Below are 19,444 nucleotides of genomic sequence, written 5' to 3'. Positions count from 1 at the left end.
TTTGAACAAACTTGAAAGTCCTTCACCCAAGAATGCTTTTGGCCAGGTTTGGTTGAAATTGGCCCAGTGGTTCATGAGAAGAAGATGAAAATGTGAAAGTTTTCAGACAGACAGACGGACGCCGGACAAAATGTGATCAGAAAAGCTCACTTGAACCTTCGGTTCAGGTGAGCTAAAAAGCTAATTGGTAAACATCTTTTTAATAACTAGAGTCTAGAAAATATTAGATGACATGTCAAAGAGATCTATCTCTTGACATTTTTTTCCCTGTCAGATCGAGGCTAAAATGTAGTTTTCTAGTCAGCTGAGATCAAACATGTAAATTGTACGTGCATGAACGTGTTTCTTTCTTTAATTTGCTTACATTTCATTTAATTGAATTTCAAAATTTAAAAAAAAAAGTGTTTTTGAAACACAAATGCCCCCGATAATGGCCAATTCCGAAGATGGCCAAGGTCACAAGGGCAAATATCTTGGTACCAGTAGAAAGATCTTGTCAAAAGAAATGCTTATGTACAATATGAAAGCTCTAATATTTACCATTTAGAAGTTATGACCAATGTAAAAAAAAAATTAAAAGTAGGTCAAATGTCAAAGTCAAAAGGTTCAATACCCACAGAAAGGTATTGTCACAAGGAATACTCATGTGAAATATCAAAGCTCTATCACTTATCGTTCAAAAGTTATTAGCAAGGTTAAAGTTTTCAAAAAGTAGGTCAAGGTCACGGGGTCAAAAATGTTGGTACCCACGGAAAGGTCTTGTCACAAGGAATACTCATGTGAAATATCAAAGCTCTATCGCTTACTTTTCAAAAGTTATTAGCAAGGCTAAAGTTTCAGACAGAATAACAGACAGGACAAAAACAATATGCACCCCCCCCCCCCCCCCCCCCCCCCCCCCCCCCCCCCCCGATCTTGGGGGCATAAAAATAAAAGAAATAATTGCATTGATTTGAAGAAAAAAAAACCTGTCTCTCATTTACCATATTTGATGAATGTGTGTTTAATGATCAGAATAAATCTAAAACCCAATTCTGAAACTTAAATATCTTCTTACTGATCATTGTGCAAAAAGTCACGATACCATAAAACAAATATTTCTATTTGTAAAATAATACTTGTTGGTGGAAGAGAGAACCCAGATACAATATACCTGGGAAGAGATCACCGACCTTCCGAAAGTAAACTGGGAAACTTTTTCACTTACCGGCGCGTCTAAAGCGGGATTTGAACCCGTGCCGACCAGAGGTGAGAGGCCATGTGATTTTGAGCGCGATGCTCTAACCACTCGACCACGGAGGCCCTATAATCGTTTCAAAGCGAAATTTCCATGGCGAATACATTTAACTGGGTCTAATATTGATACGGCTTGTGTCTTTGTTTGAGGAAGTCGTTTGTTAGTCTGGTCCCCGCCCCCACCACTCCTTGATCACTCGTTTTTCACGAGTGATCAAGGAGTGGCGGGGGCGGGGACCAGATTAGTCGTTTGTTAAAAGAAACATAATTTTAAATTCTACTTGAATCTTCTCATGTTTAGCACATTTATGTTGCATATCATAACATTTGTTGGAAGATGTACGTTTAAACTAGATTTTTTGTAGTCATCATTTATGTTGTAAATAGTGTGGATCTATGGTTGCATAATACTTCCTGTCTACCCGAGGATTCAAGTTTTGAAATACATACTACATGGGTTTTACGAGGAAAAGTCCCTTTGAAGCAGCATGGATAATTCTCTGCAAACATTACCGGTAATGTGGTCAGACTAAGATTAGAGACACCCTCTCTCATTATCATTGTAAGAATATTGAAAGTTAAACTTGACACATTCTTGTTACATACATGTCAGAAGAGCTAAAAAAAAAAAAAAGCAATTTGCGAAAATGTTTGATAAATTAATAAATTTATTTGCGAAAAAACTTAAATATTCAATTTACATTCATTTTGCATATCATTTCATTCTTTGGAAAATATACAACTCACTGGTACATGTAAATGTAATCCGATAGAATGTTAGATTTTAATTGTGTTCATGAATGACTGTATTTGTCTCGCTAATTTTTATGCAGTGTGATCTTGAGCTTGCACCAAAATTTTCTTGCCTTAAAAAAGTGGCCGGTATGATAATGGTAAATTACACATTTGTTAACAAATGTACTTTAAAAAGTGGCCGATGTCCGGTTTTCAGGGGTGGCCGGTTTTGTAAGACTTTTTTTGTAAGGTAATGTTAAGATTTCTGCCAGGACTTTGAAAATTGGCCGATATTCAGGGAGAACCGATTTCCTGAGGGGCCAGATTGGAGAAGTTTCACTGTACATTAAACAAGAGGCCCATGGCCCACATCGCTCACCTGAGTCACCTTGGTCCATATCAGAAGATTTTCCATATCTATTTGCATGTAAAACCGTAGTCCCTATTATGGCCCCAAACCTACCCCTGGAGGCCATGGTTTTTGCAAACTTGAATCTACACTATGTCAGAAAGCTTTCATGTAAATGTGAACTTCTTTGGCCCAATGGTTCTTGAGAAGAAGATTTTTAAAGATTTTCCCTATATATTTGTATGTAAAACTTTGATCCCCTATTGTGGCCCCATCCGACCCCCGGGGGCCATGATTTTAACAATTTAAAATTTGCACTACCTAATAAAGCTTATCTATAAATTTCATCTTTTCTGGCCCAGTGGTTCTTGAGAAGAAGATATTTTAATGACCCTACCCTATTTTTACCTTTTCTTGATTATCTCCCCTTGGAAGGTGGCCTGGCCCTTTATTTTAACAATTTAGAATTCCCTTTACCTAAAGATGTTTTGTGCCAACTTTGGTTGAAATTGGCCCAGTGGTTGTTGAGAAGAAGTTGAAAATGTGAAAAGTTTACAGACGGACGGACGCCGGAATACGGGTGATCAGAAAAGCTCACTTAGGTGAGCTAAAAATGAAACAAAAATAAAAAGATGAATAAATCCTTAATGAAATATTTGATTAAACAGAAAAAACTTGAAAGCCGAAATTTCACGCATCTAAATCATAAAATCAGGGAAGATAACTTGCATTTGTTTACGGTACAAAACCGATCATTTTTCCAGCAAATGTTACGGCAACGGGGACAGGTAGCTGATAGTCATCCCGCGATGAGAACCCGGCTTACCTGAGTTACCTCTAGATTACCGTTTTAGATTTTTCCCGCCACGGGAACGCGGTAAACAAGAGATTTGCGTTGCCTGTACTGTACTCCCACGTAAAAAATGTATCCCCTATTGTGACCACACACTACCCCCGAAAGCCTTGATTTGAACAAACTTGAATCTTCACCGTCAGGAAGCTTTCATGTAAATTTGAACTTTCCTGACCCAGTGGTTCTTCAGAAGATTTTTCAATGATCCCACCCAATTTTTGCATTTTCGTGAAATTTCAACAAACCTGAATCACCTTCAACTAAGGATGCTTTTGCTAAGTTTGTTTGAAATTGGTCCAGTAGTTCAGGAGAAGAAATCGAAAATGCGAAAAGTTTACAAACGAACGACGAAAAATTGGTGATCATGCAGAAAAGCTCACTTGAACTATTTAGCTTAGGTGAGCTGAAAAAAACACGAACGACCTATATATATACCTATACCCACCTTGAAAAACATGAGTTGGAGTACATATCAAACAAAAATATTTTTAATGATGGCTGGATATTGTCTAAATGATTTACACTATACACAATAATACAGTATACCAAGTTTGGCCCCCTGGACTCGGAACTGTCTACCCTGAGGGTCATGAAATTTACAATTTTGGTAAAGGCCTTCCTGCTCTACATCACTATGCATTTAGTTTTTCTTACACATGTAGTCGTATAGAAGAATTTTGAAAATTGGTCACTTTTGGCAGTTTTTGTCCCGCCCTTAAAACCCCTGGGGTGCAAGAGTCCTGAAGTTTACAATTTATATCCCCCTCGTCCCAAAGATACTTCATACCAAAGAAGGTGTTGCACACCTCTTGTTAATTTCCCTAAAGGTGTTGCATGAAAGATTGAAACATTTAAGTTATTCAAATATATGATAAAACCAATTGGAATGTATGTCTTGATTCAATAATTTTTGAAAATAAGTTTAATAGACGTGTTAGCCAAAATATTTCGAGTTTAAATCAAGCAATAAGCGATTTATCTAATTTTTACTGTTAAAATGGAGAAATTTAGAAAAACTGCCTCCGTGAAACAAAATAAATTTAGCATGAACATCTTCTTTGAGTTTTCCTCTAAAAAACTGTCACTTTAAAATTTTGTTTCACGAGGGCATTTTTTTGTAAATTTAAAAAAATCGAAACAACTTCATTAGTGTTATTTTCAACTTCACCTCATCTTCACAAGTCAAGGGTTATTGATTCGTTACCTCGCACTAACCCTTGACATCAGTCGCTATTTAAAAGTTGGGCTCGAGAAGAAGGATGACGCAATACGCTAAAATTAATCAGCCAATGGAATTTCTTGTTTCAGATGAAAGTTTGGTAAGGGAATAAACAGAAAGTAAAAATTGGCGTCCGTTGACGAAAAGATATGTGAAAAACATCAAATCGATCATTTGACTGAAAACCAAAACTTTCGATATCATGTATCAGAGAAGGAAAAGATGTTTTTATTGGGACTAAAACCGGCAGTGGTAAATCGCTATCTTACGAAGTTGTTCGCATTATTTTGGACAATTTGTTTAATTTGTTAAAACATAGTCGACAAACGTACTTCGACAATCCATCATTTTCATTCGGATCATACCCCAAATCCTCGTCTAATTGTTTCTTCAAGCAAAACGAACTCCCGAAAATCAATCGACGGTATCTGTCTTGTACTAATTGGCCACAAATTTTACACCATAATGCCTTCGCCATGCGTGTTTACTGTTTAGTTTTGTTTTCGACCGATATAAAAGCCGTTGTCTGATTGGTTTGCAGCTTCAGGCTGCAAACCAATCATATGCTTCTTCTCGAGCCCAACTTTTAAATAGCGACTGATGTCAAGGGTTAGTGCGAGGTAACGAATCAATAACCCTTGACTTGTGAAGATGACTTCACCTGTACGTTAAATTTCCTTAGTAATGTATGGTCTACTGCGTGGTTCAGGGGATAAGGTCGTCGACTCTTAAATGTGAACAGGGATCGACATTAACGGTTGTCCCATTGCCCGAGGCAAGTGAAAACCCAGTTCGGACAAGTGAAACTCAATACACACTTGCCCCATACATGACAGATATTTTTAGTAGAAAATGTGATTATTATAATAATTGTGTTAAGCTTAATGAATATAAAATATTATATAGAGTTGTTTTCTTTAACGAACCGTCAGATTATAGCGAAGGCCCATTCTAGTAGATCGTACTGTATCACCAATTGACAGAGAGAGATTTAATTAAGATAATTAGAATTACTGGTTGACAGGCTTATTAGAGTCTAAAATATTTCGGACAACTAAGTTTTTCATTCGGAAAAGTAAAACTGAGTTTACTTGCCCGAAGGGCAAGTGAGATGAAAAGTTTAAATGTCTATCCCTGGTGAAGATGTTTTCTATTTTTAAAACGATCGGGTTCGACTCTCTCACAAACACATTTTTTGTTGTTCATATTACAATTTCCATCTAGATTTTTTTTTCTTAATTGAAACACGCTTCTAGTTTTTAAATATGTTTCATGTCAAATCTCTGTTTATTACCATGTGCCGAGTTTGAAATAAGCTTCGAACCGGGACACTGTTTAGTTTGTGAACAGGACTCTCAATAAACACGCCGAATACAGCATGCAATACCTGTGTTTTAATAGTCAAGGTTGCTAACGAGAACTTGTATGTTTTTCTGAATGAAAGTTGTTGACAAAGGCATGGTGCCTTTTACGAAAAACCGTTGTGAACTTTGCAAAGCTTTGGAAGAAAAACTTTAAGGCCAAACAAGGTAAATAACCGTTAAACAGTTTGAGTTTACATGTATTCCAGTAGCAAATTGCTATGTTGAATCAATTTTTACAGGTGCATGTACTTCGAATAATGTTGTACTTTATTAATACGTATTAAACTTCCCATATAAAACTGTTTTGTGGCCAGAGTCATGTACAGTTGCCAATTGTTGGTTGTAGAAAATAATACATACGAGTACAAGAGCTTTTGGACTGTAGTAGTATAATAGAATATTAAATATTTTATGCATTCGTAACATGTAACCATAAACATTGTATTTGATATTCAGAAAAAAGAAGACAATTTAATTTTCACGATTTCAAAAATTTTCTTTAGACTACATGTATAATGTATTGACACATAAAATGTATTAGGCTTGTCTCTAGTACTGGGGAATCCTTTAGGTATTTAAAAGGCAAATACGCAATGAGTATAAATATGAATGAAGGTCAGTTCTACGTCATGAGTGCTGGAACGGAGCTCCGATTAGGGAAAATTCCCGCTTCGGTGCAACACCCTCTTTGGAAATAATTGGTCCAGGAATCAAAGTCATCAAGAAGTTAGACATTCTTTAATTGTTAATACAAGACAGATGCAGATGCAATACCTGCATGGTTACCAGAGTTTAAATTTACTCAGGTGACTTAAAAATTCAGATTTTACCTGGTGATTGCTTTTTCATACCTGATTTACCTGCAAATTAATTCATGATGGCCTTGCAAACAGTATGAATACCCACCTCAACATGTTTTCTATCAACTTACCAAATTTCAATTCAATATCTTATATTACCTCATCTAATAAAAGTTGAACATTTTAAACATAATATGTACATTTTTATGAAATTTCCTCAGATAATTCACCCTTGTGTTATTCATATAGGGGAAAGTAATCAGTGAATGATTGAGTTAAATACATTTTGATAATTACAGTGTGATATAACAACAGGTAAAACTTGTTAAAACACATACATATACGGTAATCTTTAATTGTCCTGAAAAGTAGAAACTAAACCTAGCTCTAGTACAGGTAAACTGCTAGTTTTACGTACCCTGCAGGATTAAATAAGCTGATTCTATGATATGTTGGATCCTCTTTGAAAACCTTTCCGTCAATATCAATATCCAACCGGAATTTCCTGCTTGATGCGGGAAATATATCCAAAGATGCAAGAATACCCATTTCTTCAAAGTATTGCTCCAAACTTTTATGTAGGCGCTGGTCATAAAAACTATCATGAAAATCTTTCATATCATTTTGTTGGTATACTTTGCACACAATCTTCACTTCTTTTTTTTTGTCCCTGGTTGCAATAGTCGTTGGTTTTGAAACATCATAATCAAAGAAACGACCAATTTTCTTTGAAAGAACTGATTTAGCACTTCTGTCCAATAAAATGCTTTCCACTGCTAGAGCATACAGTGAACAGCGCGTTTCAGTTTTTCGATCACTTTCGATAACTGTTGGTATTAATTTGACTGGAACCTCTTTAAAAAAGATAAAGATGACTGCTGTCAGTATTATATATACAACTAGATTAAACCCCACACAAGCATGGGAAATCACAATTAAATATTGCATAGAGGAAGGACTTTTTAAATGCATGTTTGAATTGTTGCACACATGAATGAGCAATATCTTTAATTCAAATGAATTTAAGAACAATTTTTCAATAATTACATGCATCAGTTATGTTATATCTATTGATATTAGGGCTGAAACGATACATATATATTATTACTACAGTAACTTGATCCGAAGCGTCGGATCACGTCGAGTTGACAGGTGCGGATCATCAGATCACACTAGACGCGAAGCGTCGAGTTTGATCTGATGATCCGCACCTGTCAACGAGACGTGATCCAATGCATCAGATCAAGTTACTGTAGACAGTAATGATAAATTTATTATGTACCCCCTTATGCATTTTAAATCCACATTTATGAGATAATAAATGTAATCCAAATTATCAAAAACACAGACATACCATGAAATTATGTTTTATGTACGCAGTTTTGTTTTGTGACGCGGTCAATATTTTCCACAAATAATGTTGCGTTGTTTCATTGTGACGGCATCAGTTTCAGAGGATACTGATACGGAATCAGAAAACCACTGTGTGGTGATCCGGAAAACCGGATCACACGCTGTGAAATCCACAGTATCAAAGAACGATACATTGATGGGTATATAATAAACCAAAATATCGAAACTGTTCAACATAAATGCTCAATTCAATATTCGATTCATTGCGTCAATTTTCGGTTTGACACGTTTATTATAACCTAGCTTATAAACCCTGTACTTATTATTTTTACCTGCATGAGGGACAAAATAACATCGAATAATGCTCAGACAGTTGTTTGCCTCGAGTCTGACCAAAATAATGATGAACTTAATAAAATTTGATTAGGAAGTCATCTGGAGCTCCAAATTAAATGTTCCTTTTGTAACGTAAATGATCTCTTTTCATATTGAAAATTAGATAGTGATTTTATGAATGAAATTGTAATCCATCATACCGAATAGCATGACCAAAGATAAAATATCTATTGCGAATGTGTTTACAATGGTAGTTTTTGTCCAGTGCGACAGTTTAATTTAAGGCAAAATTATGAATACATGTGGTTTCTTCTCGTCAAATGCAATAATCAACAAGAGGCCCAGGGGCCTTATAGGTCACCTGAGTATCATGTAACAACCTTCCAATGATTGAATTAGGTTTGTGTTTAAATATAAGAATTTTACTTTTGGATGGAAGAAACATTGAATAGCTATGTGGTCATGAAGTACATGTGTCATTTTTATGTTCAATCAATAATCCTTTTTAAAAAACCTAGGTCTGAGACATCATAAAGAAAAGGGTTATTTACTCCTTAGATAAAACCAATATAAGAAGATTTTCAAAGAATTTCTACATTTTCACTATATGACCAATAGAGCCCTACCCTAACACAAGAACCCCTGCCCCAGGGGCCATGAATTTCACAATTTTGGTAGAGGGCTCAACGCTCATTATAATTATGCCCACAGTTTGGCTTCTTGATGTCCAGGAGTAAAGAAGAAGATTTTTTAAAATTACACTCATTTTGATGGTTTTTGCCCCACCCCTCAGGCCCCAGGGGGGCAGGGACCACGAATTTCACAATTTTTGTTCCCCTCCACCCACAGATGCTATATGCCAAAATTGGTTGAAATTAGTTATGGGGTTTCAGAGAAGAAGCTGAAAATGTTCAAATGTTAATGCACGACGACGGACAAAAACAGAAGATTTTCAAAGAAATATTGCATTTTCACTATATAATCAATCAGCCCCGCCTTTGTACCAGAACCCCTGACCCAGGGGCCATAAATTTCAGTTTTGAAAGAAGCAGCCTTGATCATCATTATCATACTATTAGTTTGTCTACTTAATACCCAGCAGCAGAGGAGAAGATTTTCAAAGAAATAAAATGCATTTTCACTATATGATCATTAGGGCCCCACCCTAATACCAGAACCCCTGACCCAGGGGCCATGAATTTCACAATTTTGAAAGAGGCATCCTTGCTCATTATAACCATGCTATTGGTTTGTCTACTTATCGCAATTCACCTTTGAATTAGAACGCTTTACCCGATATAGTATTGCGTTGTGTGACGACACAATTGAATGAGACGATTGAACAATTTGAATGACATGTTTGATGTCATACAACAAGAGTTTTCATTGGCCAATTACAGCCCGCCCACTTTCTCGAGCGGATTCAGTGTAGCTGGAGAACTGTACATAGCTCTCTGAAAAGATCCACCTCTTATAAAAACCTTCGATTTACGGGTCACAAAAAGCAGCGGACGGTTGAGGCCTGAAATCGGTGTATTCTTGTGTTGCTGTCTCATAAACTCAATATAAAAAAATCTTAACATATTTTCCTACTATATACTTGCGTCCAAACATACCTTCAAATATTCATTAAAGCCACACACCACCCGAAAACTCGCAGCTTCAAATGATTTCGTTTGTTGACGTAGCCATGTTAGGTAGCCGGTCAATTCGAACTCTTGCTATTGGTATCTATTCATAAAATCGGTTGTAAGTTATGTATTCGCTCTTCATTTATTATCAACACGAATAATTAATAGAAATTAAAACATTTTTGTACCAATTTTTGTAATTAGGTAAAATAAGCTCTAGATGAACGAAAATGCTACATAAGCCCATTAGATGGAGATCGGCCGGCGCGGCCACTCATGACTAATGAAAGCCGCACTGCCGTGAGTTTAGTTTTTTGAATAATTATCATTTAATAGGACTGGGGTGGTATATTATTTAAACAATTTAGCTAAAATATTTGTGGGGAATTAGTACACATCTAGACGCTATTGTGCCAATATGGAAATGAACCGGGAATCGAATTGACTGGCTACCTAACATGGCTACGTCTACGAACGAAATCATCAAAAGCTGTGATCGAGTTTTGGGGTCGTATGGGGCTTAAAATAAATATTTGAAGGTATGTTTGGACACAAGTATAGTAGGAAAATATGTTAGGAATTTTTTTATATTAAATTTATGAGACAACAACACAAGAATACAACTTTTTCTCTAATTCTTCCTTTGAAGTTTTTTTCCATCTAGCATCTGGCCGTCATGTTTTCAAATGATGACTACTCCCATATAAGGGAATTTGGGCGGACTTATACATATGGACCAATGAGAGTTTCTGTTGCATTTCGCAATTGTATTACAAACAGATTCAATTGTGTCGTCACACAACGCAATACTATATCAGCCAAAGCGTTCTAATTCAAAGGTGAATTGCGATAATACCCAAGGACAGAGAAGAAGATTTTCAAAGAAATAATGCATTTTCACTATATGACTTATAAAGCCCCACCCTAGCACCAGAACCCCTGATCCAGGGGCCATGAATTTCACAATTTTTAAAGAGGCATCCTTGTTCATCATTACCATGCTATTAGTTTGTCTACTTAATACCCAGAGACAGAGAAGAAGATTTTCTACATTTTCACTATATGACCAATAGAGCCCCACCCTAACACACCAGAACCCCTGATCAGGGGCCATGAATTTCACAATTTTGGTAGAGGGCTCAACGCTCATTATAATTATGCCCACAGTTTGGCTTCTTGATGTCCAGGAGTAAAGAAGAAGATTTTTTAAAATTACACTCATTTTGATGGTTTTTGCCCCACCCCTTAGGCCCCAGGGGGGCAGGGACCACGAATTTCACAATTTTTGTTCCCCTCCACCCACAGATGCTATATGCCAAAATTGGTTGAAATTGGTTCAGGGGTTTCAGAGAAGAAGCTGAAAATGTTCAAATGTTAACGCACGATGACGGACAAAAACAGATAGCAATAGGTCACCTGAATGATTCAGGTGACCTAACAAAACACATACATGGATGTTGATTTTTTTCTTTAAAGATATTCAAATTAAAGAAAAAACTTGTAGGTCTTATTTACAAAATCTTTTACCATGGTGAGTAGAAATTTTAAACATGGCGACTTGAAATTTTAAAATGGCGACCAGAAATATTTCTAGGTCGCCATTTTGCGACCTGATAGCAGATGTGACTTGGAGCACTGCTTTAGATTTTCTTACACGTGCGGTTGTAGAGAAGATTTTTGGAAATTGGTCAATTTTGGACAGTTTTTGTCCCACCCCTAAGGCCCCAAGGGTGCAGGAGTCTGTAAATTTACAATTTATGTCCCTCTTGTCCCAAGGATGCTTCATACCAAATTTGAAAGGAATTGGAATGGAAGTTATTAATGTTCAATTGTTAAGTTAACGCACAACGACGGACGACAACCAATTGCAATAGGTTACCGAAGTTTACTCAGATGACCTAAAAATCAATACATTATTTGTTCAAATAATAAATTAAAACTAGTGGTGGGCAATCGGAAAAAAATAATTAATCGATTATCGGATTAATCGGATGCACCTTTTCGATTGATTAATTGAAAAATAATCGAATTTTATTCATTTCAAATTTATGGCATAAATATAATTTAAAATTTACTTTATTTCTTACCCTAAATATTAAGTTAATTAGAATAAAATCATAAGATTGATTGATTGTATCTTGTTTAACGTCTCTCTCGGGAATTTTTCACTCATATGGAGACGTCCAAAGTCATTAGAAATTTGAAGTTAATAATCCCATACTTTCAAATTTGTTCTCCTGGGATAGGGATAGATCTCTCGACTTTTTTATTGTTCTTATGGGATCCGCTATAGGATAGCTAGAGCCTCAATACCCCTTGCTTGTTGTAAGAGGCAAAATCTGAGGCCCCGGGCCGTGTCACAGCAAGTGTGGCTCGATAAAGATCCCTCCCTGCTCAAAGACTGTATTAGCACCGAGTATAGGCCTAAATTTTGCAGCCCTTCACCAGCAATGGTGATGTCTCCATATAAGTGAAAGATTCTCAAGAGGGACATTAAAACAATATTATACAATTATTGCTGTTTTTGAGGTCAATACGATGATTTAGACACCTGAGGAGTACAATATTCACCGAGCCCGAAGGGCAGGGTGAATATTGTACTTCGAAGGTGGCTAAATCATCGTATTGACCTCAAAAACAGCAATAATTGTTTTATTATATGATTAAAAAACCCTTCAAGATTGTTCTTTGCTTTAATTGTAAGTTTCAACATGTCTGCTGAAATCTTAGCCGAACCCAGTGAGAAATGCGGAATTTCATTGGACGGCAAAAATAAGTATAATCGATCGAGTCAAATTGGAAGTTCCCAACCTATTTTTGGTCCCATGTGGAAAAAATAATTCCTTATGTTCACCTGGAAGGTCACGTGCAGGTAAACATAACGTACGTAGTATGATTTCTACATTGTTGGATCTCGGCCAATTAGAGAGCTAGGAATTATTCAATCATATAATAATCAATTTTATCGGATGATTCAGCTTCGTCAGCCATTTTGGATTTAGTTAAGTCGCGACAGGAATATTCGTATTATTTTTTAAAATACAAACGTCGGCAATTTTCGATTTTCAAAATGGCAATCGATTATTCACATCGTTTCAGTTATAGCGTCTGACAATTGAAAGTAATGGCGATAATCGGTACATCACTAATTAAAACAAACCATGTATTCGTAAAAATTGTCCTGTTACATTTTGAAATACATTTCTCACAGGGAAGGGGGGATTGCTTGATACGCCTCTCAAAGCAATGCATCAAATTTTATCAGACGACATCACCTTAGCATGTGGATTAGTCATGCACTTGCTCACATGTTTTTCTATGTCGGATTTAATATTACCAACAATGTTGTATGCAAGGGCAAGGTTTCATGTAGTAGAAACTTTCATAAAAATTATTGCATTTTCTGATATTTGAAGACTTGTTCTGGGTAGTTTCAAAGACTAAACAATGTGCAATTTCCTGTATTTGCTCAATCTCTGTCAGAGTGACTTCGAAGTCGATATTTAAAGAGCAGCAAAATATGCATAGCATACACATATTTTCTGATACAAAGTTCGCAGGAAACTTACATTTACAATTCTGTGGCTGCCTTCGACCTTCACAGCTTGATGCTTCATCATGGTTGCTAAGTGAATCATTGCAAAGTGCAATTGATATGTATTTTTCAGTATTTATGTACATTTTGAAAACCAAAGATTAGTACTTTTGTCTTTTTCCATTAAACTATAGGGCATGAATTTAATTTTGGGGCATATTATACGATAGGGCTGGGACAATTCAGGATTAGCTTGATTCGGTTCAGTTTCGATTCAGTATTTTTTCGATTCAATTCATGTTAGGTCTAATTAATCCAATGACAGTAGAAACATTAACAATTTTAATGAGTACAGGGATTTTCCACCCTGTTGTAGGGGGCCGAAATTCGGCCCCATTCCCAATGCAAAATAGTAGTATTTTTTCCCAATTTCTCTACAAAATTTCCCAATTCAAGTCAAATAAGAAATTGTCGTTTTGCAATATTGTCATGGGGAAAGTGGAATGATTCAATATAATTCAGCAGCACTGCCATCATAGTTCATTTTATAAAACACTCCAGAAATATCTCTACCATCATAGTTCATTTTATAAAACACTCCAGAAATATCGGCAACTGTTCAATAAATCCGAATTTCCTCAATTTTTTTCTTTGATTAATACGTGCTATATTGTTGCTTCTTCACTTATTGTATCCACTTCCTTAACCTATCTGAGAGTTATTAGGTAAAATATCATATATATTTAGAATGTATTTTCAGTGTACTTTGTGTGAAAATAATTGTTTTTAATCTTTGAAGCAGCCCCTTAGCCAAAATAACTGGAAATTTTCCATTGAAATAAAATTGAAAATCAATTGAAATAGCAGTTATCATTGAAATACCAGTATTTTATCAGTGATTTGCTTTTGGGGCTCATTAGAACAGTTATTTCATGACCATTGAAATACCTGTTTTTGGATAAATATACTTTCAATACCTTAAATTTACCAGTGAAACACAAGTTTTTCTTAAAACTTGATAATCAATGCTATAAATATACATTGTTATACCAGTTAATTTCTATTACAGTTTTTCTGTTTTCAATGGTGAAGCATATCTTAGTCTAGTCAATCTAAAAGTTATATAAAAGTTTCCATCCTCTAAACCTTTCATCAGAAATTGATATTGATATAATTGATCACAAATTTTCCCTGAGACAGGGACTTTTGGACCAAGGTCATTTTGGAAAGGTAAAGGTCAATCGGAACATATACCTTATGTAAGTAAAAGTTTTGGAAGTTATGAATGAATATTGACACCAAAATAATCCCCCCCCCCCCCCCCCCCCCCCCCCGTAAAATTAAAAAAAAAAATTCTAGTTAATAATTCTCAAAAACACGGCAACCCCCCCCCCCTCATCCTTCATTTAAAATGATTCTGCGTATCAACGTAGTAACCCCCCTCCCCCAAATGCAACGTACTTTATAATGGGTGGCTCCCCCCTCCCCCGGCCACTCTTTTTTATTTTTGTAGTAGTGAGTGGGAAGATTAGGTAGAGGTTATGAGTATTGGCCCCATTTATTAAGTGACTCTCTCTCTCTCACGCTATATGATTTTCAAAGAAGTCGATATCGAGAATATTAAAATCTGGTAGATCCCCCCTCTGAAAAAACAGTAGATTAAATAGATATCGGTAAATCGGCTGTTTCTTTCGACACGATTCCTGGATCCGCCCTTGATCCTCTCGCTTCTTCAGGATGCTGATCGCGCAGACTCCACATGACGTCATTTAAGGCATTTGAATTTCTTTCAACGCGGAGTGTTGGACGAGTGAATATAATTGATCAACATTTTTGCAGCGATATATTATACCGATGACAGGAAAATAGAAGTGGTCCATTCTAAGAAGTGAATCGGTTGGAAAATGCAAACAAACATTCACAACTTTCAACTTGTTGTATAGAGACTGTGACAAAATGTAAGCTACTTGATGATGCGTGGGGCGGGAGAGTTGGATTCAGAGACATGATGTCGACTACGATGTGTGTAAACAAAGGTAAGCATTTCTTTCGTATAAATTTCAAGTCCAATCACATGGGCCTGTCACGAATTTGATCCTTCTCTATATAGACTATACAATAAATTATAGTGCGGGGGCCTAAATTTTGCAGCCCTTCACCGGCAATGGTGACGTCTCGAGAGGGAAGTAAAACATAGCGCAGATTTCAATTCACTGCGATGATTTACATGGATGTCGTTAGAAGAAAATATCGAGATTAAAGATGTGTTTCTTAATTAGATCTTAGGAGTCTGCAGTTTTATCTGTAAGGGTGTACAATATAAATAACAAACACTAAGCTCTTCGCGATCGAAGCAACAGGAATGTAACCCAATTTTGGCAAAACACAACACGCGGCCCGGTATGATTTAACTAAATATGACAGTGGAAATGTCCCACCTGATTTCTGGAACGACCACGGTAAATAACGTTGACAATTTTGATTTAAGAAACATCACAATGTGTAATATACATAATATATTTTTGAAAATGCATATTTCTAGACTGTCCTGACTACAATTTTATTTCTACATGTTACATAAATGTGGGGAAAAATACTCGTCTTATGATTCTTCTTTTATTTTATTTTTTATTTTTGTAGATTAAGCTTGATGAATCCTACAACCTGTTAATAGATGCGAGCAAGATTACCAGGCGGCGCCGGACTTGGACTTGTTGCTGCATTATTTTACTCCGACATATCTGGCAGCACACTCGACAGCAAATAGAATACTATACTGCTAATTCAAGGTATAGCAGACTATGAATCCTAAATCATATTCAATATTAAATTTGGGATATTGACACAATTTGAGATACAGTTGTTGTCTTCGGACAGGCTGCATTTTTAAAAAGTTTCTTGACTGATAAGTTCTATAGTATTTTACAAATTTTGCCCTCAAGTCAATTGATAAGCTTTTCCCCTTTAGAATTTATTAAGCTATTAATATAACAATAATACACATGAAATATCTGATCTGTTCATGGATTTACTATATTGTATCTTGTCAAGTCAAAGTCAACCACTGTCATTTTACTACTATGTTTTATTTAAATTCTTTCTATTGTTTTATCATTTCCTTTATAGCTCTTGCAGGTCTTTTATTAGTATATTATCAATGATTATTAGTGCAAGCATTGCACAGCACATAGAAACTATATGTAATTTTGTGCTTTATAAATGAATAAAATAATAAATAATATATATTTATATATATATATATATATGGCCCCTAGAGGCACTGTCAGTTGTCTTGATAACTAGTATATATATATATATATATATATATATATATATATATCTGTGTGTGTGGAGTAATTACTGCAGTTCACTACAGCTCGAAGATCTCGTTATCTCTAATTCATTAAACTTAAATGAAACCTTTTTATTTTACAGAATACTTACAAAAGCAGTTCAAATGTGATAATGCCACACCCCTCATAAAAAGAAAATGCTTGGACATTGCCAGAAGCCCGAAATTGATTGATTCAGTGTTGCAATGAATTTATAGGACGTGTACTAGACATGAAATCTGCAAAATGGACTTTTCCTTGTTGTGCCTACATTTCTTAAATGTTAACTGTAGCACACTCGTGCTTGTTGCTCCAATGGAAGCAGCCATTTGGGGCATAGTAAGATCCAGATTGGACCAGAAACAATTTTTGTTCCGGAATTTAAAAGCAGTCGGGGGTTTTGAGTCCAGGTCGGTCGGGCAACGGGAAACGGACATAAACTTGAAGAAACAGGCTTTAGAGGAATACACCAAGAAAATGTAAAAATGTGAAAGAAATTTGTATTTATGACATAATACATTTTGATGTATGCTTTCATCATTTTGTTGATGGCAGTGATCAACTGTTGAATGTTCAAGTCCAGTTTTATATTTTCTTAAACAATGTTGTAGAATAAGCAGTAAAAAGACTGTGCATTTACCTGATCATGTACCATTTGCTTTTCAACTTTCTATGTATGTGTTTTTTGCTTCATTCTATTTTGTACAATTCATGAGTTTGCATAGAACATGAGTTGGCACACATGTGGAAATTTGTTTTATTGGTATTTCAAATGCCAAGTACAAAATAATTTGACCTGTAGTGGGTTGTGAAAACAAAAAATTGATTCTATTTTTCTTTATTGTTATATTTGTATTTCATAACATTGTCAACAAAATTTCATTAAGCAGTTTTTCCTGTTAATAGTAAATAATTAAAAAAAAAAAAAAAAAGATTTTTCAATGGATTTTTAATGTATATTTATGAACTATTATTTATTTTTCCATTGATTTTACAGTTAATTTTGATGTCATTTAACTGGCTCAAGCTCATTTACATATTTCGCTTATTTCAATGAGGTTTCAATTGAGTCTCAATGGAGTTTCACTGTATTTTCAATGAAAACTGGAAAATCACTGGCTCAAGCTCATTTACATAATTCACGTATTTCAATGAGGTTTAAATTGAGTCTCAATGGAGTTTCACTGCATTTTCAATGAAAACTGGAAAATCAATGCTTTTTCTAGGTTTGAATTGTATTGCTAGTTTTATTTGAATTTGTGATACTGGTATAACACTGTTCTTTCAATGGTCAGAATAAAACTACAAAAGTAATGGAAATTTAATGCCATTCTTTTTTCTAAGGGGCACACTTCGTTTGGAGAGTCTATATCACCGGAAATTGTGATATTGTATGCTGCATTGTCAAAGCAGCATTAGTTCAAATTTAGCTTACTTTTATCATTAATATTAACATATGTACATTTATAGACATATTTACTTTACAAAATGATTTTAGTGGATATGAAAATATAACTTTCCAAGCCTGGTGCTTTTCCTACTGATTGAACAAGTATATTGGCATAGATAGTATCACAGAGAGTTTCATGATGAACTAGATCATGATTTGAAAAATAATTTATACATGGTTAGGCTGTTTATGTCAAATTTCAAAGCAATACAATATGTAATTAAAACTCCATGATTAAATCTAAATTTAATTCAACTGTAATTGAAAAAAAAATCCATCTAGTATTCAAAAGTATAAATACACAATATTATTTATAGCCATGAATTGCAAGTAAAATGGGGAAAATGCTGTCTATTTTCTCTTCCTGACATTTTTGAAGAACCATCTGAGAACTAGAAGCTAGGGTCACTTGCAAATTTGAAAGCTGGTGTTCCATCAGTCCATTCATCTTTGAAAAATAGGTTTAAGTGTCATTTAACCCTGATTGCAATGAAAAACAGAATGTAATGATAAGAAAAACTTCTATGAATGAAGAGAAAATGTTCATCTTTTTATTGAAAAAAAAAAGCGTATTTTAAGAAATATGTTGTAAAACTGTGAATTTCTAAAATTCCCAATTTGGACAAAATGGCGTTAAAATTCCCAATTCTAAAGGCCCAGGCCCCATTCCCAAAATGGTGCGGAAAATCCCTGGAGTGGCATTTTTAATTTAATTTCATTCATGTTTTATTTAACTATATGTTGTCATTTGTAAACATCATATTTATTCATAACTGCACATCATAACTTTTATAAACAAGAGGCCCAAGGGCCTAGAATCGCTCTTCTGATAAATTGTACAACCCCACCATTTTTATTCTTAGCCTCTTAGTATTTTAAATCTTTAGTTAAATCCTAAGAATTCAAAAAAAGTAGGTCAATGTGACCAACTTTTTGGTTTACACATTTTGAGAACCCAAGAAATATCAACTGACAAAGTTTGATGATTTTAAGCCAATTAGTATCTGAATATTGAAATATAGCTGTCAAATTCCAATCGTAGGTCATGGTGACCTACTTTTTGGTCAGCAAACTCCGAACATGCAAGACCCATCAACTGACAAAGTTTGATGACTGTAGGTCGAATAGTATCTGAAATATATAAATATAGCCGTCAAATTCCAAAAGTAGGTCAAAGTGACCTACTTTTTCATCAACACCCTTCAAACATGCAAGACCCAACAACTGACAAAGTTTGATGACTGTAGGTCA

The 19,444-nt window shown here is 35.1% G+C and overlaps 1 protein-coding gene and 1 long non-coding RNA gene across 4 annotated transcripts in view; one reads left to right on the top strand and one right to left on the bottom strand.

The window, feature by feature from the left end:
* LOC125646740 (uncharacterized) overlaps window positions 1–19,444 on the bottom strand; it is a 149,239-nt gene that overhangs the window by 92,364 nt on the left and 37,431 nt on the right. For 2 of the 3 annotated variants that reach the window (XM_056139987.1, XM_056139986.1), the window contains exon 4: window positions 6,975–7,410. The exons of the other annotated variant lie outside the window; for it this stretch is intronic. In XM_056139987.1, coding sequence (XP_055995962.1) covers window positions 6,975–7,410 — 436 coding nt within the window. The remainder of the gene's footprint in view (window positions 1–6,974; window positions 7,411–19,444) is intronic. 3 annotated transcript variants of the gene reach the window in all.
* LOC130046845 (uncharacterized) lies at window positions 14,226–18,063 on the top strand. Its single transcript, XR_008795877.1, has 2 exons — window positions 14,226–16,200; window positions 16,847–18,063. It is a non-coding gene; the product is annotated as an uncharacterized LOC130046845 (long non-coding RNA).

Source organism: Ostrea edulis, chromosome 6, assembly GCF_947568905.1.
Source record: "Ostrea edulis chromosome 6, xbOstEdul1.1, whole genome shotgun sequence".
In the NCBI taxonomy this organism is placed as follows: Eukaryota; Metazoa; Mollusca; class Bivalvia; order Ostreida; family Ostreidae; genus Ostrea; species Ostrea edulis.
This window is presented reverse-complemented; position numbering and strand designations above follow the sequence as displayed.